Here is a 22,852-nt window from a genome sequence, read left to right on the forward strand (position 1 = left end):
TCTCTGTCCAGAGTCTAAGGTGTATTAGTAGGAAATATGAAGTCATGTTTTACATTTTTAGTTTTATACATTGGTCAGAACATAAGGTCGTATTCATTTTTTTAATTAAAATTTTGTACATAATTTTCATTTTTACATCACCTATATTTCACATTGTATCTCTCTTTCAACCTGCACTCAGAAAACCCATCCCTTATAACAATGAATTTAAGAAGAGGTAGGAAAAAAATTCAGGACAAAATATTCTGATTATGTGTGCAATATTTCATACCCATTGTCTTCCCACCTCTGCGAAGATGGGAGCAAAGGAAGATCTATTCCATTTCAATTGTTTTGTTAATAGCAATAATAATGATAATGCTACTACTACTACTAATTATTATTTTTATGATTTACTTAGTATTTACTATGTGGCAGGCCGTGGGCTACATGCTTTATAGATATTATCTCATTTAATCCTCCCAACAACCCTGAGAGGTTAAGTGTTACTTTTATCCCCATTTTCCTTTGAGCAGATTGAAGCAAACAGAGATTAAGTAACTTGCCCAAGGTGACACCTCTTGTAAGTATCTAAGGCTGGATTTGAACTCAGGTCTTCCTAACTCCAGGCCCAGCCCTCTGTCCACTGAGTCATCTAGATATTTTGTTGTGGTTGTTGTTTCCTTTTACATTGATGTAGTTGTGGTATATGTTCTTTTCTTGGTTCTCACTTCATTCAACATCAATTCATTTAAGTCTTTCCATGTATGCTTCTCTGTATGATCACATTTATAATTTCTTACAGCTCAGTAATATTACATGCATGTACCCAAATTTGTTTAGCCATTCCCAAGCCAACGACTTATCTATATCACCAATTCCACGAAGCCATTGTTGAATCAGGAAGAAGCTTTATTGATGACCTGGGAAGGCCTGGCATCCCACATGTGTGAGAGCACATGTGTGACAGCACTTGGTGACAGATGCACACCTTTTCATTTCCTGTTCCCAATTTGAATTTCCTCCCCTGTTTCCCCATTGGCTGGGTATTATAGAGGTCACAACCTATCTGAAGCACCCAATTTTGGGTCTCTGCTCCTAATTACATCTCTTACTCCCCAGGGCCACCCTGGCCCTTATTTAATTTTGTCCTCATTTGGGGATAACCCACATCCCCTCTGCCTGGGACATGGATGTGTCAGTCCACACCCAACCTCAGAACTGGCTTTCCACTCGTTAGTCCATTCACCCATCAAGAGTGTTTTCTTATTCTAATTTATGGCTTCCTTTATTCAACTTCCACCTACCCCCCAGACTACACCCCTATGGAAATGAAAACCAGCCATTTCCCACACTCATTGCCAGTCCAAACTGACTCCAATGCTGTCACATAGGCATTCAACCTCTGAATGAGTAATATGCAGAAGCAGCATCCCCAACCACATTTTCTGCAATGACCAGCTACTTTGTTTTCTGTTCTTCTGTACTTCAAAATGTTGCTATAAATATTTCTGTGTATATAAGGTGTTGCTTTTTTTCCCCCACCTTTTTGTTAAATATGCCTAGCTATATAATTTCTAGGTCAAAGGATATGTATGTTTTAGTCACTTTTTTAGCATAGTTTCAAATTATTTTCCAGAGTCACTGTCGTAATTCACAGCTCTACCAAACAATATTTTAAGGTACCTGTTTTTGTACAACCTCTCCAACAATGATTATTCCCATCTTCTGTCATCTTTGTCAGTTTGCTGATTTTGAGATGAAAAAAAAAGGTTGGTTTTGCATTTCTTTTATTTCAAAATTTGGAGCTTTCTTTCTCATAGTTGTTAATAACTCATAATTCTTATTTTGAGAGTTGTTTATATCCTCTGATCACTTATCTTTTGGGGGATGCCTTTTGGACATAACTATTTCTGTTGCTTGTCCATATAGATTAGATATCAGACCTGGAGTGATATTTGATACAAAGTTTTCTTTTCCCCTTAATTTGGCTACCTTCTTTCTTATCTTAGTTGCTTTGATTTTGTTTGTGCAGAAACTTTACAGTTTCACACAATTATTGAGGTTAGCTTTTGCAATTGCCTCTATGCCTTGTTTGGTTAAGAATTCATTCCTTGTCCAAGGGTGTGAAAGGTGTACGATCTATTCATATTCTCATTTTTTTGATATGATATTATCTTTAACATTCAGTTCATGTGTAGTTGTTAGGGTATGTACTTAAATATAGTGATCTAAATATAAATTCTGACAGACTATTTTCCAATATTTAAGGAATTTTTGTCAAGTAGGTGTTCTTTCCCAGGTCAACCAGTGAACAATTATTTATTAAGCTCTTGTTCTGTACCAGACACTGTGCTAGATGCTGTGAATACAAAGAAAGCCAAAAATAGACCCTGTTCTCAGTGAACTTACAGGCTAATAGGAGAGAACATGTAAAAAAATTGGTGCATACTTGATATAGAATAAAAGGAAAATAAAGTTAGAGGAGTTTGCCTTAGTAGCTGGGAAACTAGGAAAGGACTCCTGTAGAAGGTAACATTTGAACTCAGTTTTGAAGGAAACCAAGGATCTGAAGAGATAAAAAGGATTCGGGAGAATGTTCCAAACATGGGAGACTGCTAGTGGAAAGGCAGAGATAGTAGATACAATCCTGTCCTTGAGGAATGGCAGGATAGTGGGGAATATTGAAGGGAAGTAAAGTGTAAGAAGATGGGGAAGGTAGGGAAGGTTGTAAAGAGCTTTAAATGCCAAAAGATAGCATATTTGACCCTAGACATAATGGATAGCTTTGGAATATATTGACCTGGGGTGATGTGGTATCTATGTTTTTCATGATTTTAATGCTTCTGAAGTACTAGGCTTGAGTTCCTTTTTCTAATCAATTTGTGTGTTATTGCCTATATAATCTTGCCTCTTTGTCTTCATCCTCTTTGCTTCTCTCTATCCAACCCCTAGCTTTCTAATGTTAACTCTGAAATCAGTAATCAGCAAGGACATGTTAATTATTTGCACTATGGATTTCCTCCTCATTACTTCTTTGTCCAAAACAGTCCTTCTTTCCTTTTAGGATGTATGCTACTTGAGGGCAGGGACTGTCTTGCTTGCTTGAATTTGTATCCCTCAACACTTAGCATAGCACCTAGCACATCATAAGCACTTAATAAATGCTTATTTATTTATTCATTTATAAAAGCAATAGTCTTTGCCCTGGAGGAACTTACAATGTAGCCAGAGAGACAACATTCCTGAGTCCACAGACACAGACACATACCTACACACAAATAAACAAGTGTATGCAAAATAGATACAAGAAAATGGTAGGTTTGGAGAATAAGCCATTAGCAGCTAGGTGGAATAAGCAAAGGTTTCATGTACACGGCAGTACCTTTAAAAGATGAGCCTTGAAAGGAAACCAGGGATCCTAAGAATCAAAGTTGAGGAGGGAGGGAATTCCAGGCATTGGTTGACAGTCAATAGAAGTCACAAAGATAGGAGCTAGGGTATTGTGTATGAGGAACAGTGAAAAGACCTATATGGCTGAACTATAGTGTACATAAAGGGGAGGAATATCTAATAATGTCAGAAAAGTGTATTGGAACTGGGTTGTTTTGGTAGGGTTTTTTGTTTCATTTTCTGCATCTTTTTTTTTCTAAAAAAAATTCTTTACCTTGTATTAATTAAGTCTCTTCCCTTTCTATCTATTCTAAGCTTTTATTCTTTAATTCATTCCCTCTTTAGTCTCTTTGTATTCCTTTTGGGATTAAAACTTCTCAAGTACTAATTTTCAGTTTCTTCTTCTGAAAAATTTCTATGCTATTCTCTTGTAACTCTTACTTCCTTCCCCCCCCCCTTTTTCCTGTTGTATGTTATTCTTAGAAGTATCAATTACTGAGGGAGGTGATGAGGATGGAAGCATTGCTCAATGTTAGCAATTTCCCTGTGTCCCAATTTGTTTGGTCGACTTCAACTCCCTGACCTTCCCATGATCATTTTCTTTCTTGTTTGCCAGGCAGTCTCCTGTCTTGTTCCAGTCATCTAGGGATGTTGTGAGGCTCAAATGAGGTAGTGAATGTAAATCAATTTGCAAATTTTAAAGCATTATATAAATGTCAGTTATTATTATTATTATCATCATCACTATCATTATTATTATTAGCTGATAGTCACCAGGCTTCCAGTCCTAGTGATGATTTTATTTCCCGAGTCTTACTGCACTCCTCCTGAGCTCTAGCAATGCTTATAGAACAATATAGAGGCTTTCCAGGGTGGAAAAATGTATACACGTATGCCTTTAAATTTAATCTAGACAATCAATAAAACAATAAATTGGGCACTGATTTATAGAGAGGTTTCTAATTTTAAATGCTGATACTATAAAGATTATTTTTTTTTTGGCTGGGCAATGGGGTTAAGTGACTTGCCCAGGGTCACACAACTAGTAAGTGTCAAGTGTCTGGTCTGAGATTGGATTTGAACTCAGGTCTTCCTAATTCCCGGACCTGGTGCTCTATCCACTGCGCCACCTAGCTATCCCAATACTAAAGATTTAGCAGTTGGCTTTTGCAAGCCAGTTAGAGCTGGCTCCAGCACACCCCTGATGGTCCCTCCCCCTTCTGGATGCCAGTTGCCCCCACCAGCCTGATTTTATTATTCCTGAGGTAGGATGTTGTCCAGGGAAGCACAAGACTTTCTCAGAAGTGGTCTCCTTGTTCATTGAAACCCTGCAGATTAGATCCATTGTAAGGTTCCTACCTACCTTCCTATTCAAATAGACTTATTCTCCTTTCTCTCCTCTTTATTTCAGTCACTTCATCTGCCACTTTATTTGTTGTCTTTTGTATCCCTGCTTGCTGAGATACCACAGGAATTATTTTCTCTTAATTATTTCCCAAGTACTTGATTAGAGTATATCATACATTCTTCTCTATCTCCTATCTCCTTTCCCCTCTTTTATATGTCCTCCCATACTACAGTTTATTTCCATAAAATACATTGATTTGCCTATGCTTGTGTGGGGGTGGGGACCGAGGGGTGTAGTCCATGGTGTTTTAGGACAGCTCCTCCTCTTTTATTTCTTTCTTTAAATTCCTTCATCTTTATTTTGTTATATCTTAAAATTTTTAAATATCAAACAAAATTTATACTTTATCACTGAAACAACAGGTAACTAATGAAATTAACGAGTAGGTGAGTGACACAGTCAGACCTGTGCTTTAGCAGCTGCATGGAGAATGATTTGGAGTGCGGAAAGACTTGAGGCAGGGGGCCAATGAGTAGGTCATTGAAATAGTGCAGTGAATAGGGTGGTGCCTGTGAGAATGGAAAGAAGGAGACAGATACCAGAGACATTGTTGAGGTTGCCATGACAAGATTTGGCATGTGATATGTGAGATAAAAGTGATGACCCTCAACAGAAATGGAAAAGTTCAGAAAAGGAATGGGTTTGGAAGGAAAGCTATTGAGTGGTGTTTTAGACGTAGTGAGTTTGAGATGTCTGTGAGACATCCAGTCCTTTGACTATTTCTTTAGGATATAATATTAGGGAACAGCTAAGTGGCCCACTGGATAGAGTGCTGGCCATGAAGTCAGGAGGACCCAAGTTCAAATCCAGCCTCAGACACTTATTATCTGCGTGACCCTGGGCTTAACCTTATTTGCCTTAGTTCCTCATCTGTAAAATGAGCTGGAGAAGGAAACAGCAAAGCACTCCAGTATCTTTGCCAAGATGGGGTCGCGAAGAGTTAGATACAACTGAGGTGACTCAACAACGACAGAGGGTACGGTGGATAGAGCACCAGGCATGGGGTCGGGAAGACCTGAGTTCAAATTCGGCCTCAGACACGTACTACCTGTGTGACCCTGTGCAAGTCGCTGGAACCCCATTTGCCTCATTTTCCTCAACTGTAAAATGGGGATATTAATAGCATCTACCTCCCAGGGTTGTTGTGAGAATCAAATGAGTTAACACATGTAAAGTGCTTTGCACAATGCCTGGAACACAGTAGGTCCTGTTTAAATGTTAGCCATCATCATCATCATCAGGTTTTGGGGGAAGGATGTAGTAAAACTTTTTGGGAGATTATGTGCGAATAACTAACCTGTATTTCTTACTGGAGATCAGAACAGCAGTTGTTCACCTCCCTCCAAGGAATTCCCCCTTCACATTCTTGTTTCCTTTCTCTCTTCCTTTCTTCTTTTCCTTTAGTCAATGAGCCATTCCACCAATAGATATTTTTTGATCACTGGTGATGTCTCTCCCCTCGGAACAGTACTGTGGGGATTCGGGAGGAATGTGAGACACAGACTTTACCTTGAAAGAGCTGCCGTTTAGTTGGAGAAGAATGTAGTTCTGCCTCTTTAAAATGCCTTGGGAAATGGGACTGTGGAGTATCAGGCCAGATGAATGTTCACCTGGAACCAAGATACTTTGCTGTTATTGCTGTCATTCTTTGTGGGAGGTGATGCCAGTGATGTGCGTAAGCCAAAGGCTTTCTTAATCTACAGGAAGAAGCATATTACCTGTAAAATACCTGCCCGTGGCAATCTACTGTGAGCTGTGTCTTGTTAGATTTATGGTACATTTGAATGACTATCTCACTGTGCTAATGGCTTTTCCTTTTTCTTACTGTTGGCTATGAAAGTAAATAATATTCACATAATGTTATTTTGACTATATATTCAAAATACTTGGTGATATCACTAAAAGGTACCTAATTGTAAGACACATCTTAAAAGTAAATATATACATTTACTGAACTTTTTTATTTACATTTATTTCACAGGTCCTATCTTTTGATGCCTATTTTGAAGATGAAGTGCCAGAGAAAAATCAAGAATTATATAGGATAAGACATTGTAAGATCTACTTCTACCTTGAAGATGACACAATTCAAGTAGTTGAACCACAGCTGAAAAATAGTGGGATGCCACAAGGTATCTATTTAAATCAGCTGTTAAATTGTACATCTTTACTCCCTTTTTTTCTTCATAAAAACCTTCATGGAAAAGCCTATTGAGCATTAGCATTGCTATTTTGTTTATATAAGCTACTTATGAATGAGTAAAGTGATTTTTCATACATAATTATGTATTATATATATGTATGTCTATAAAAATACATGTGTGTTATATGTGTATGTATGTGTATGTATGTATATATATATGTTGGTTTACTTTGGAAAAATGAGTCTTTTATTCCCTGACCAACTTCATAAACTAGGCTCAACTTTGGAATACCAAGTTTTTGATGTAGATTTTTCTACTGGGTGTGTTTCCAGAAGCAGATGAGACACTTTAGGAAACAGAGGAAAGGGAAAGGAGGGGAAGAGAATAAGCATTGATATTTGCTGCTGTTGCTGTTCAGTCGTTTTTTAGTCGTGTGTGATTCTTTGCAAACCCATTTGGGTTGTTTTTTTTTTTTTGACAAGATGCTGGAGTGGTTTGCCTTTTTTTCTTCTTCAGCTCATTTTACAGATGAAGAAACTGAGGCAAACGGGGTTAAGTGACTTGCCCAGAGTCACACAGCTAGTTAGTGTCTGAGGCCAGATTTGAACTCTGGAAGAGGAATCTTCCTGACTCCAGCTTTGGCACTCTTTCCACTGTACCACCTAGCTGCCCCAGCATTTATATAGTGCCTACTGTATGCCAAATACATGTTACAGTTGAGTGCATCAACAGATATTGTTATTATTACTATTTTTCAATTACTGTCAGGACCCTAGATTTAGAACTGAAAAGGATATTAGAGTCCATTTTTATAATTGAGGAAACTAAGACCCAGAGCAGTAAAAGTGACCTGCTCCCAAGTAGTAAATATCAGAGCCAGGAGTGGAAATGGTTCCCCACGCCCCCTGTCTCACCCAAACCTCTTGCTCTTTTATCACATCACTGTTACTTTTATTTGTCATGCTTCCCCCCTTAAATACAGAAATATTATGTTTAGTGGGAAAGAGTTGCACTGGAAGTCAGGTGATTTAGGTTATAGTCTAGGAATAGCTATTTAGTAGCTGGGTGGCCTTCAGCCAATCACTTCATCCCTCTCTGTATTGCACTTTTCTCATCTAGAAAGTGAGGTTGTTGATGCCTGCACTATTTCACAGAGTTGTTGTGAGGATCAAATGAAATAACAGATACTCAGTGTAAATAATCAGCTAGAATATAAGTCACCTGCTTTTAATGTGGCTGCATTAGACTAATAGTCCCTAGCGTGTGCTGGGTTTTGTTTTTTTTTGTTTGTTTCTTTTGTTTTGTTTTGTTTCTACCAGTTTTGTTTGCCAAATACTCCGATCAATGATGGTTTTACCATCAGGGTGAGGTTTAGTTGAAGAATGCTAAAAGGAGACATTTGAACCATTTCCTATAATTCTTCAAGCGCTGAATATTGGTACTTTCTTTAAGTAAATGGATTTTGGAATATCTTTTCTAAATGAATACAATAATGAGGCATTTCTGAATCCTTGACTGGTTAGTCTGCACAGTTCAAATGCTATGACAGTGAATCTTTTTCTGGTTTTAATAAAAAAAAAGGTATGTTAGGAGTATTCCTTTCTGCTCTGAAAATCAGAGGTCTGAAAGATGTCAGACACATAAATAAGACAATTTTTTTCTTGTTTGTTCATTTTGTTTTAGAGAAAATTTTTTTTTTAAAATTTGTGAGTAAATATGGAATATTTAAATATAGAAAGAGAACAAATTTTAAATCTTCTGAATTCCATAAAGAATATGTTTTACTGATTGGGAATTTCTGTCTAATTGCCAAACATTATTTGAATAGGTAAATATTTTGTCATGATACTATTTGAAGAACTTTGAAATGAGATTCTCTATGCAAGTTTCCTAAGTATACAATATCTTCACTTAGTCCTTTCCATGGTAACCAGTATCATAAAGATGATGCATTTGGGTGAGTGGGTTCTAGGAGTCTATAGAAATGCTATGTAAATTAATTATATGGATTATATTTCCTCATCTTGTACGTCCTTCTCCATCTTCTTTTCCCCCTCCTTATTTTCCTTCTCCTTCTCTGTTTCCTCTTTCTCCTCCCCCTCTGCTTTCTCTACTCTCTCTTATTTTCCTCCTCCTCCTTTTTTTTGGTGGGGGGGACTAACAATTCTGCTTCCTATTGTTTTTGTTTAGCCATTGATCCCTGGCCAATGAAAATATCTTGGAAGAGTTAAGAAGTATCATTATGTGTGAGTTCTTAAGTTAAAGGAACAGACTTTTTTTTTTTTTGCTTTTTGGTGAGGCAATCGAGGTTAAGTGACCTGCCCAGGGTCACACAGTTAGTTAGTGTCAGGTGTCTGAGGTCAAATTTGAACTCAGGTCCTCCTGACTCCAAATCTGGAGCTCTATTTACTGCGCTACCTAGCTGCCCCAGGGAAAGACTTTTAATAGTATTTTCCAAATCTTTCATGCTTCTTCATCACATCGCCATATTCCAAAAGCTGTTGAGGAAATCCATAGTACTCTGACCATGGACATGGAGCCAGGAGTTTGCAGTGCTCACACTGGCTTGTCCCAGGGATTCAGGAAATCATCAGCCTGGCCTGAGATGCTTCAGAGGGCCTTAAAAGATCACAGTGCTGTGAAGCTGGACAGTCCAGGCATCTCTAGCTATCACAGTACAGACACATCGGGGAAAGCAGAAACCAGTGCTGCATGAGGAACCCAGGTAATTGAAATCAGGATCCAACGGTGCCTGACTGCCTCATCCAGGAGTGCACAAGGCGGCAGGGTCTGGCACAGATTCCGAAGTCAGGATTTGGGAGGTTGAAATTTGAGTAAACAGAAGACTCAGAATACTATGAAGCAATATTATATGTCCAGAGATGCCCAAGAGACCAACCCAGAAAACTACAAAGCAGAGTCTGGGGTGGGGGATGACTTTGCCACAGAGATTATACAAGAATACCTGGAAGAATGAAGCGAGAGATACATGGTCAGAGCGGTAGCTGTTTTGCACAACTGACACTGTTATTCTGCTTGCTTTGCTACTGTTCCTTTGTGCAGCTGTTCTGGGGATGTGGATTTTGAGTGAGGCACTAAGGACCTACTTCCTTCTCTCTCATTCCAAGGCTCCCCTTCCCGAGGCTCCAAACTCCCTTTGATGGCTGCCATATTGATCCACCCAACACCATACATACCAGGTGGTGGATATGATGTCATTTAAGCTAGGCTGGTCCTCTAATGGGGAGAGTGCAGAACATTTGGTTTCCTAGCCTCCAGAAGCATAAATGGCTTAGCTTGGGGGGGGGTGGTATCAGGGGTTTTCCTGGAGCTCCTGCTGCCCTATGGTGACTGGGCCTGTATTGTCATGGTGAATATAGAGTGGAAAGAGAGTAGCTTTTTGTGTATATTCTTTTTCAGTGTAGAAATTCTTTCAATCACTTATCATTAAAGTTGTTTTGAATGCATTTTATGGTCCACAATGCTTTATTGTGTTTTATCTCTTGATCCCAAATCACTGGACTGGCCTAGGTTAGGTTTGATCCAAAATATTTGGTATTGTTCACAGGTTAAATTCATTTTCTTAGGTGACAGAATAGTGTTGGGCCCTGTGTGATGGAGAAGCCAGATACAACATTTTAGTTTCCTGTGGCAATAACATTTGGAGTTTATGTGGAACTGTTTTAGTGGGATAAGGAGAAAGCTCCCAATTGCCCTATGATATTGGTATGATGGATACTTGAAAAACTTAACAGGGACAGTGAAAATATTACCTTGCTTTTATTTAAAGTTTTGTAGAGGCTAGATTGCCACAAAGAGGAGAGTGAAGTTCAATTGTCTATTTAAATTGGGCACTTAGAGGCAGAGGGTAATGGGAAAGGAACAAACATTTATATGGCACCTACTGCGTGCCAGGCACTGTGCTGAGCACTTTAGAAATATCAATTCATTTGATTCTCACATTAACTCAGCAAAGGGAGGTGCTGTTATTTTGTGTGGAGGAAACTGAGGCAAATGAACTTCTGATGTTTAAAAATCATGCCTTAAAGGCAGGGGAATGGTTAATGGAATCAGCCATAACATCAGGTGAAAAGAGAAATGCTAATGGAGGACAGGACTGATAGGCTACAAGTAGAAGGCATTCTCTCCAGGTTTCTCTGAGAATATACTAAACATTGCCATGATTAGGGCTTTAGGGGAATAGGAGCAGGAGTGATGATGAATAGGAATTATAGGCAAGAGTAATACAACTCTGGGCTTATCCTGTTGATACACCCTGGCATACTACTTCGTGGGTAGTTACTTGCTCCAACGAGAGTGTTAGAGTGTGGGTATGCTTTCACTACTAAGGAACTGAGGTGGTTACAGGAAAAATTAAAACAGCAAACTAATTAAACATTCAAACAGTGGCTACTGAGGGTGTGGTCTAATGGGGGAAATTTAAACTTTTTGTCAATTACAAAGTTCTATCATCTGGGAGAGCTTACAGAGAATTTGCTCTTGTAAAATCAGACAAATCATTTGGAGGCTCCAGATGAGGATGGTCCTTTTTTCAGGGGGATAAAATAGAAGGTTCATTATGTGGCTCCATAAAGATGAATTCCCTCTACAGCTGATTCCTTGAATGAAGGAAAGCAAAGGAAGGTGTAAATTGAAACGGTGGACTGGATTTATGTCCCCTTCCCATGACATGTCATTACTTATAACTGGCAAGCTTAGCCTGCAATTAGATGCTGTTTTTTTGGGCAGAACCACAGCTGTTGAAGCAACAGGCTTTAGATATGGTATGGACCTTTCCTGCCAGATTATACTGCTGGCTTAGGTAGATTAATTGGTGATGTCCAAGCAAGACTGAAACAGCCTCATCAGCTCTCAGGGCAATAGTGCTGTCCACACAACAGGCAGTCTAGGGATGATGGGAGGAGGGACTTTGTCTGTTGCCACAGTAAGTGGGTAGAAGCAATGATGATATTTTCTGTAAGGTCTGGCTTTTGAAACATGGGATGAATAAAATGAGATGATTGATGGTCAGCCCTCTAGGGGTGTTAGCATACTGTATATATCAGGACATCTGAGATCAGGATAAGTAAAGGTTTTTCTGCCCCAGCAGAATTAAGATATCTCTGAAATCCTCCCACCCCTAGCTGATCATTCCTTACTCTGTTTAGATGTTCAGTTACCCAACTGAAGTTTGCATTTAAATTTGAGGAACTGTTGTTCTAGTAGGTTCTAAGTGAGATTTGTCTGAGGATGTGGTCCATAATAGGCTATTGACACTCACTCCCTTAAAGGCTAACAAGGAAGACCAGAGGTTTATTGGAATCTTCAGGTTTTGGAGATCCATATTCCCCACCTGGATATCTTGATGATGCTAGTTTCTTACAAATCTACTTCTTTCAAATGGTGCCCAGAACAGGCTATCTCACTTTGGAAGATCTAAAGGGCTCTACCATCTAACAGTCTTATGATCCTATAAAGCTTATGTTGGAAGTCTTTGTCTATAAGGATCAGGTTCCGTGAAGCCTTTGGCCAGTACAAAGGGGTAACTGGATTAAAGTAGTCAGGTGGCATAGAGGATAGAGCGCCAAGACTGAAGTCAGGAAGACTCATTTTTGTGAGTTCAAATCTGGTCTCAAACACTCAGTGACCCTGGGGAGGTCACTTAACCCAGTTTGCCTCAGTTTCCTCATCTCTGAAACAAGCTGGGGAAGGAAATGGCAAACTGCTCTGGTATCTTGGCCAAGAAAACCCCACATGGGGTCATGAAGAGTCAGACAGTGCTGAAAAAACGACTCAACAACAACCAAGACTTCTAGAGTCATGATCTCTCTGAGTTGGCTGTTCATTATGCCACTTTTGAAAGACAGTCGCCTGCCTGTTATTGGACCCTAGTTTCTTATTACCCTTTGTCTAGAAGTTGTCAATTATGGATCAGATAATGTGAGATGGATCCTCTAACAGGATGGATATGGCGCAGTAAGCTTACATTTTTCAGTGGATATGATATATCCAAGCTGGGTGCTGTGTAGGCTCCTAAGGTCTTAGTGCCCTACCTGGGATGTTGCTGGAGGCAATTGTTTGCCTCTTCCATTAGCCCAGTGAGCCTTTGCCTATATGAACCTAGCTCTTGAGAAATATTGTTTTAATTATTTCACTGATGGTTCTCTGTGGTATGAAAGGTATATGCTACTGGACCTCTGTGGCCATTAATCAAGGAACAGGCAATGTTCCAAGAGATGGGGATGCAGGCAGTGGAACATCCTGTGAACTATATTATTGGTACTAGAGATCCTTCAGGGACATGGCAGACAAGGTGCTAATTTATAATGACTTCTGCGTTGTAGCCATGGTTTTGACTGAATGACCAGGTGCTTGAAGAGACCAGAATTGTACAATTAAATGCTTGTCCATTTTGGAGTCAGGAATTGTGTCTATGTTTTCCACCAAATAAAGTTTCTAGGGCATGTTAGCACCCACCAACATCATACAACTTCTGCTGAACTGAATAGTCGAGTTGATGCTGTCACCAGAAGAGCAGAGATTAGGGATTAGGTTTTTTTTTTTTGATAATGCCATGTTGTGGTGGCTATAGGACCATATGATTCCCCTTAGGTAAGGATAATGCAGTCATGCTTGTCTTACTAATCAGAACATCCACCTTTCAAGGATCGCTATGGCATATCACATCATTCTCAACCTATTTGTGAATGTCAAATTGATTGTTTTGACCTTCTTCCGTCTCAGGCTCTTAGTACAGATGATATTTATTTGGGATATAGGATGGCAGCAACATTTTAATCTAGTATTGAGACCACCACTATCAGAGCCCTGACAGCACACATCCTTCTTCCTTATGGGCTTCCCCTATACTGCCGCCTGACCAAGATCTGTTTTATTGTGAAGAAGATCTGAGATCTTTACCACCACATTCACTGGGTTTTCCATCTTCTGTGCCATCCTCAGGCAGCTAGTTTTGTGGAAGTGTTGGAATGGACTTTTAAAACAACACAGTCATCTTATTCTTGATTATAAATGCTGGGTCTGTTGGAGGTATGGATCTAACCATCTTAGTTCAGATTCGGTCTTGGGACAAAATGAGGCACTTGCAAGACAATGAACATTTAAGAAAGGAGGATCGTTTTGCCTTAACATGGTAAGAATATGCAACAAGGATATGGTGGCACCTAGCTTTCCTGGATGTGGTGACCCACCTTGTCTCCATCTGAAAACTCGTCTGGTTAATAAGTCATCAGACAAGTACAACTCACATGGTCCCAGGTACCCACCACATCTTAGAGGCCCAGACTTTGTATGGCTGGAGTTTTTCTGTTTGTTTCTTTTTCCCTAGACCAAGAAGCTATATCTGGAAAGGTGGGAACCAAACAGATTGTGTAGCGGGGAGGAGGTTATGTCAGGGAAGCTGGGGGCTGAAGAAAATAGCATCAGCAAAATGCTGGTCCTATCGTAATATCCTATATTCCAGAGGCAGCATCTTTGATAAATCAGTGCTGTCCCAAGAATGGGGACATTCTGTATATTCCAGCAGTTTCTTGGAACCGGCCTTTGGGAAGACTTACCTCATCAGGATGGACTTCTTTTGTTCATAGGCCTAGTTGACACTCTCTGGCCCTGTCCTCATTCTTTCTTCTGTGTGGAACTATCTAGGGACACCACATCCAGGAAAGCTAGGTGCCACTATATCCAGAACAACTCCTGTCTATCTAGTTCTGTGTGGAACTATCTAGGGACACCACATCCAGGAAAGCTAGGTGCCACTATATCCAGAACAACTCCTGTCTATCTAGTTCTTCTCAATACTTTTGTCTACTTGATTTTCTGTGCCCAAGTCCTAGACTTTACATTTATCCTTACTGGATCTGATCTTAACAGATTTCAGCCCAGTGTTCTAGCGCAGGGGTCAGCTTTTAAACACAGTTTGGCCCATGGACCATAATTTGCTAACTCCTCCAACCTCCGAAGATCCTTTTGGATCCAGACTTTGCCATAAATTATGTTGGCCATCCCTCCCTTTTTTTGTATCATCTGCAGACTTGCTAAGCATATGCTCTATACTACTGCCATTTTGACACTGAACCATTAACAGCCTTAGTCTGGCCATCCAACCAATTTCTGAATCTATCTGATTTGATATTATATAATCCATATTTATCTTCTTCACAAAAATAGTATGGTATGATTTATCTAGGTAAATTATATCCACATCATTCTCTTCATCTAAAAGTTATTCTGTCAAAAAAGGCATGACCTATTCTTGTTGTAGATATAATGGCTCTCTGTAATCACCACTTTCCTTTTCAGATGTCCACCAGTCATCTCTTTCATGATCTATTCTAGAATTTCCCCACGGCCAGGTGACTGGTCTATATTTTGCAGCCTCTGTTCTTTCCTTCTTTTGAAATTGGGTCATTTATCCTTCTCCAATCTTGTGGCACCTTTCATTTTTTGTCATCTTTCAGATATCACTGTGGCTCAGAACTCTACCAGTTCCTTCAGGACTCCAGGTTGTAGTTCAGGTGACTTGAAGCCATCAAAGGCACCTAGGTGTTTCTTACCACCTCCTTAGCAATTTTGCATTTCAGTTTCCTGCTAGTCATCGTTGTTCTGTTATTTCCAGCATGAAGGTCACTTTGCTTTGCAGAGAAAACAGAAAGAATTCAACATCTCTACTTTTTCTCTGTTGCTGGTTGGTTATCGTGGTTCCATCTACCCCAAGCAAGATGGTTGTTCCTCCTTTTTCTCCCATTATAACTTAAAGAGAAACACATTTTATTGTCCTTAGCTTCTATTACTCATTCTTTAGCATTATTAACATCATTTTTATAGGACTGTGCCGTGTACTCTTAACTTTCATCTCATTCTTGATTCTAACTTCTACACATTTCTTTTTAAAAATCTAATTTAGTCATTGAGTCCCCCATGCATCCACATTGGTTTCTTCAGGCAAATCCAATTTTCCCTCCTCAGGGGAATCATATCCCTTTGTGTGTTTAGAGTTTCATTTTCACTATTGTGCTATAAGAAATGATGAGCAGGATGATTTCAGAAAAATCTGGAAGGAATTGCATGAACTGATGCAAAGTGAAATAAGCAGAACCAGGAGAACATTGTACATAGTAACAGCCACATTATATGATGATCAACTGTGAATGACTTAGCTATTCTCAGCAACACATTGATCCAAAATAATCCAAAGGACTCACGATGAAAAATGCTGTTCACCTCCAGAGAAACAAATGAAGTCTGAATGCAGATCAAAGCATACTGTTTATCACTTTATTTATTTGTCCAGTTATTTTATTTATTTATTCATCTATCTATCTGTCTATCTATCTATCTATCTATCTATCTATCTATCTATCTATCCATCATCTATTAATCTATTTTGGTCTATATTTTCTTTCACAACGTGACTAACATGGAAATGGTTTTGTATGATTGCACGTGTATAACCTACATCAAATTGTTTATTGTCTCAGGGAGGGAGGAAGATAATTTGGAACTAAATTTTTTTAAATGTTAAAAATTGTTTTTACATGTAATTTAGAAAAAATAGCATTCATAAAAATAGAATTTCATTCGCAAACATCTTCCATCCCTCCTGGGTTGTCTTTCCTTGAAGCCCTGTGATAGGATGTGGTAGGAGTGATAGCTGTTTCGCAGCATTGGTGCTGCTGTTGCCATGTACATTCTGCTGCTGCTTTCTTGGGAAGACCCATCCAGGACCATCCCTGAGGAGGATCAGCCAATTGACTACCCATTACCAAAAACTGCACTGTGCCCACATGCTGCCATGGCGTTGGCTACAATCTTCTCCTCCTCCTCTCCCTTCCACCACCATCTCTTGATTTTTCTTTCCCTTCCTCATTGTTGGATATGGCTAGTACCCTCCTAACCAAATAAAGGCTCTGGTGTCATAAAATCTGGGCTATTTCTTTAAAGGTCAGAGAGGCCATTTGGCTTCCTGCCTGCCTCAAGCAAAGAAAGCTCAGATTAGGGGGAATTTGTATTAGAGGTTTTTGTCATAGCTCATACTGTCCTCTGAGGACTGCTTTCCCAGCAAATATCCTGTGGAAACTATGGAGGCAGAGGGTAGTATCATTTAATCAACTTTAGAAATTATACTCTTTTAATATTTTGTTAATAAGTGTTTTTTTTTCATTTCATGATTACTGAGTGCTTTATGGCGTTTTATTGATCGGTCTGGTTTAGATTATTAGGCTTAGCCCAGAATAAGATTTTTTTTAAAAAAATGTATCAGTAAAATAAGTACAGTAGGGGAAAGAATTGGAAAGAGAATAAATAGCTTAGAACAGAAAGTAGAAAATTTTATGTGAGTAATGAACTGATGAAAACCAAAATGGATGAAAGAGAATAGGATGGAGTGAAATCGCAGTTAACTATAACTAGATGTAAATGGAATGAACTCAGTTATAAAAAGAAAAATGAAAGCAAGAAAACTAGAAAGTAGAATCCTAAACATATTTCTTTTTGTTTTAAATAATGTTTTATTTTCCCCCACTTACATGTACAATTTTTTACATTTATTTTAAAAAAATTTAGAGTTCCAAATTCTCTCCCCTCCTCCTTCCTCTTCTACCTCATTGAGAAGGCAAACAATTTGATGTAGGTTTTACATGTACAATCAGGCAAAATATGTTTCCATATTATTCATATTGTGGAAAAAAAGACCATAAAAAGGAAAACTTTTAAAAGTATGCTTTGATCTGCATTAATATCCCATCAGTTCTTTCTCTGGAGGTGGATAGCATTTTTCATTAAAAGTCCTGAAGAACCGTTTTGGATCATTGTATTGCTGAAAATAGCTAAGTCATTCATAATTAATCATTATACGATATTACCGTCACTGTCTATAATGTTCTGCTGGTTTTGCTCACTTCACTTTGCATCAGTTCATATAAGTCCAGGTTTTTCTGAGAGCTTCCTACTCATTGTTTTTTAGGGCACAATATTCTATCACAATCATATACCGCAACTTGTTCAGCCATTCCCCAATTGATAGGTATTGTCTCAATTTCCAATTCTTTGCCACCACCAAAAGAGCCACTATAAACGTTTTTGTACATATAGGTCCTTTACCTTTTTTTTTTTTATCTCTTTGGGATATATACTTGGTAGTGGTATGGTTGGGTCAGAGGGTATGCATGACTTTATAGCCCTTTGGGCATAGTTCCAAATTACTCTTCAGGATGGTTAATTCACAACTCCACCAATAATGCATTAGTGTTGCAATTTTCCCATATTCCTTCCAACATTTATAATTTTCCTTTTCTGTCATATTAACCAATCTGATAGGTATAGGGTGGTACCTCAGAATTGGTTTAATTTGCATTTCTCTAATCAATAGTGATTTAGAGAATTTTTTTCATATGACTATAGATAGCTTTGATTGCTTTGTCTGGAAACTGCTTGCTCATGTCCTTTGACCACTTATCAATTAGGGAATGGCTCTTATTTTTTTTTTAAATTTGACTCAGTTCTCTATATATTTGTGATATGAGCCTTTACCAGATTAGCTTACTGTAAATTTTTTCAGTTATGATTGCTAATTGTGTATTTCCTTCCATCTTATATCCCGCTGTTTATCCTTTTCTCTCCCTCATTTTACCTTCTATATCTGCCTACATTCTGACTGCTGCCTCCATCAATATGCCCTCCCTTCTATCAGCCCTCCCCACTTCTCTTATCCCTTTCCCCTCCTACTTTCCTGTAGTATAAGATAGATTTCTATACCTCTCAACATATTTCTAATAAAAACACTTGAAAAACAAAAGTTCATAGAGAATTAAGATGAAGAGTTGAAGCAGAGTTGATCATACTATAAGCAAATTTAAAAGAACAGGGGTAGCTGTCACAATCTCAGACATGACAACAGTGCAGATGAACATTTTTAGTAGCAAAACTACATTGTGTTTAAAGTCATATTAGATAATAAAATAGTAATAAATTATATATATGTATGCAACAAATAGCACAGCTTCTAAATTCTTGAAGCAAAAATTAATTAAATTATAGGGAGAAATAGACATCAAAATTACAAACAAAAGTGGGGAGCTCAGTGTGCCTCTCCCAGATGTAGACCTATCTTATAAAAAGAAAAATAAAAAAGAATTTAAGGTTGTATATAGAAATTTAGAAAAGTTAGATATGATCTCTGGTGATTACTGAATTGGATTAGAATGAAATATTAATATTTTCCAGTTGTGCATAATACCTTCACAAAAGCTAATCATGTATTGTAATGTCAAAAAATGCAGAAAAACAGAAATGTTAAATATAAACCTTACTGATTAAAACTTATGGAAGACAAAGTGCCATCACACAATAGGTGAACAGTCAAAGCATATAAATAGGCAGTTTTGAAGGAAAGAATCCAAGCTATTAACAACCACATTAAAAAATGCTTTAAACCACTAATAATTAGGAGGTTTTTTCTTTTTTTTAAAAAAAATTTTAAAAATTTATTTTGATGTTATCAACAATCACTTCCATATGCTTTTGAGTTGAAAATTTTTCTCCCCCTTCCTCCCCCCCACCCATCCCAAGAGAGAGCACAATCTGATATAGGCTTTACATTTACATACCCATTAAACATTAGTGAAGTTGTAAGTAAAAAATTAAAACCAATAGGAGGAACCATCAGAAAGATGAAACGAAACTCAACAGAAGGTAAAAATAAGTGATAGCAATTTTGACTTCCATAGTTCTCTCTTTGGATGTGGATAGCATTTTCCATCACGAGGCCTCTGGAGATGTCTTAGATTCTTGTAATGCTGAGAAGGGTTCAGTTTAACAATCTTAGTCATTGCATAACGTGGCTGTTATTGTGTACAAAGTCCTCTTGGTTCTGCTCACTTCACTCAGCATCAGACCATATAAGTCTTTCCAGGTTTTTCTGAAGTCAGCCTGTTCATCATTTCTTATAGCACAATAGTATTCCATTACATTCATATACCACAACTTGCTCAGCCATTCCCCAATTGATGGGCATCCTCTCATTTCCAATTCTTTGCCACCACAAAAAGAGCTGCTATGAATATTTTTGTACATGTGGGTCCTTTTCCCATTTGTTTGATCTCTTTGGGATATAGCCCTAGAAGTGCTATTGCTGGATCAAAGGGTATGCACATTTTTGTAGCCCTTTGGGCATAGTTCCAAATTGTTCTCCAAAATGGTTGGATCATTTCACAACTCCACCAACAATGTATTAGTGTTCCAATTTTCCCACATCTTCTCCAACATTTATCATTTTCCTGTTTTGTCATGTTGGCCAGTCTGATAGGTGTGATGTGGTACCTCAGAGTTGTTTTGATTTGCATTTCTCTAATCAATAACGATTTAGAGCATTTTTTCACATGACTATAGATGGGTTTAATTTCTTCATCTGAGAACTGTCTGTTCATATCCTTTGACCATTTATCAACTGGGGAATGGCTTGTGTTCTTATAAATTTGTCTTAATTCTCTATATATTTTAGAAATGAGGCCTTTATCAGAGAGACTGGTTGTAAAAATTCTTTCCCAATTTTCTACCTTCCTTCTAATCTTAGTTGCATTGGCTTTGTTTTGCAAAACTTTTCAATTTAATGTAATCAAAATTATCCATTTTGCTTTTCATAATGTTCTCTATCTCCTGTTTGGTCATGAATTCTTCTGTTCTCCATAGATCTGATAGGTAAACTATTCCTTGTTCTCCCAGTTTACTTATGGTATCAGCCTTTATATCTAAGTCTGAACCCATTTTGACTTTATTTTGGTATATGGTGTGAGATTTGGGTCTATGCCTAGTTTCTGCCATACTCTTTTCCAGTTTTCCCAGCAGTTTTTTTCAAAGAGTGGGTTCTTATCCCAGAAGCTGGGGTCTTTGGGTTTATCAAATAATAGATTACTATAGTCATTGACTACTGTGTCTTGCATATTTAACCTATTCCACTGATCCACCTCCCTATTTCTTAGCCAGTACCAAGCAGTTTTGATGATTGCTGCTTTATAATACAATTTAAGATCTGGAATTGCTAGGCCACCTTCCCCTGCATTTCTTTTCATTAGTTCCTTTGATATTCTGGACCTTTTGTTTTTCCAAATGAATCTTGTTACTATTTTTTCTAACTCTATAAAATAATTTTTGGTAGTTTGGTTAGTATGGCACTGAATAAGTAAATTAGCTTAGGTAGGATTGTCATTTTTATTATATTAGCTCGACCTACCCATGAGCAACTGATGTTTTTCCAATTATTTAGATCTGATTTTATTTGTGTGAAAAGTGTTTTGTAATTGTGTTCATAGAGTTCCTGGGTTTGTTTCGGAGGTAGACTCCTAAATATTTTATAATGTCTACAGTAAGTTTAAATGGGATTTCTCTTTCTATCTCTTGCTGTTGGGCTTCGTTGGTAATATATAGAAATGCTGATGATTTATGTGGGTTTATTTTATAGCCTGCAACTTTGCTAAAGTTGTTTATTATTTCAAGTAGTTTTTTACTTGATTCTCTAGGATTCTCTAAGTATATCATCATGTCATCTGCAAAGAGTGATAGCTTTGTTTCTTCTTTGCCTATTCTAATGCCTTCAATTTCTTTTTCTTCTCTTATTGCTAAAGCTAAGGTTTCCAGTACAATATTGAATAACAGTGGTGATAATGGACATCCTTGTTTCACCCCCGATCTTATTGGAAATGCTTCTAGCCTGTCCCCATTACATATAATGCTTGCTGAAGGTTTTAGATATATGCTATTTATTATTTTAAGGAAGACTCCATTTATACCTATGCTTTCTAGTGTTTTTAATAGGAATGGGTGTTGTATTTTATCAAAAGCTTTTTCTGCATCTATTGAGATGATCATGTATTTTTTGTTGGTTTTGTTGTTGATGTGCTCAATGATGCTGATAGTTTTCCTAATAATGAACCCAACCCGCATTCCTGGTATAAATCCTACCTGGTCATAGTGTATTATTCTTGTGATAAGTTGCTGCAATCTATTTGCTAGTATTTTTGTTTAAAATTTTTGCATCTATATTCATTAGAGAAATTGGTCTATAATTTTCTTTCTCTATTTTGACTCTTCCTGGTTTAGGTATCAACACCATATTTGTATCATAAAAAGAATTTGGTAAGACTCCTTCTTCACCTATTTTCCCAAATAGTCTATATAGTATTGGAATTAATTGTTCTTTAAATGTTTGATAGAATTCGCATGTAAATCCATCTGGCCCTGGAGATTTTTTCCTAGGGAGTTCATCAATGGCTTGTTCAATTTCTTTTTCTGAGATGGGGTTATTTAAGTATTTTACTTCCTCTTCGTTAATCTGGGCAATTTATATTTTTGTAAATATGTATCCATTTCACTAAGATTGTCAAATTTGTTGGCATATAGTTGGGCAAAATAATTCCTAATTATTGTTTTAATTTCCTCTTCCTTGGTGGTAGCTTCCCTTTTCATTCTTGATACTAGTAATTTGGTTTTCTTCTTTCTTTTTTTAATTAAATTAACCAAAGGTTTATCTATTTTATTGTTTTTTTCATAAAACCAGCTCTTAGTTTTATTTATTAGTTCAATAGTTTTCTTAATTTCAATTTTATTAATTTTTCCTTTGGTTTTCAATATTTCTAATTTGGTGTTTAGTTGAGGATTTTTAAGTTGTTCTTTTTCTAGTTTTTTTAGTTGTATGCCCAATTCATTAATCTCCTCTTTTTCTATTTTATTTATGTAAGCATTTAGAGATATAAAACTTCCCCTAAGAACTGCTTTGCTGCATCCCATAGGTTTTGGTATGTTGTCTCATTATTGTCATTCTCTTGAATGAAATTATTGATTGTTTCTATGATTTGTTGTTTGACCCAATCATTTTTTAGGATTAGATTATTTAGTTTCCAATTATTTTTTAGTCTAT

The 22,852-nt window shown here is 37.6% G+C and overlaps 1 protein-coding gene across 1 annotated transcript in view; it reads left to right on the plus strand.

Annotated features, from left to right (window-relative positions):
- The window catches only part of EFHC2 (EF-hand domain containing 2), a 250,745-nt gene that overhangs the window by 73,973 nt on the left and 153,920 nt on the right, over positions 1-22,852 (plus strand). Inside the window, exon 3 of the mRNA XM_020996051.2 lies at positions 6,762-6,912. Coding sequence (XP_020851710.1) covers positions 6,762-6,912 — 151 coding nt within the window. The remainder of the gene's footprint in view (positions 1-6,761; positions 6,913-22,852) is intronic.

Source organism: Phascolarctos cinereus, unplaced genomic scaffold (assembly GCF_003287225.1).
Source record: "Phascolarctos cinereus isolate Bilbo 61053 unplaced genomic scaffold, phaCin_HiC Scaffold_726;HRSCAF=1367, whole genome shotgun sequence".
NCBI lineage: Eukaryota > Metazoa > Chordata > Mammalia > Diprotodontia > Phascolarctidae > Phascolarctos > Phascolarctos cinereus.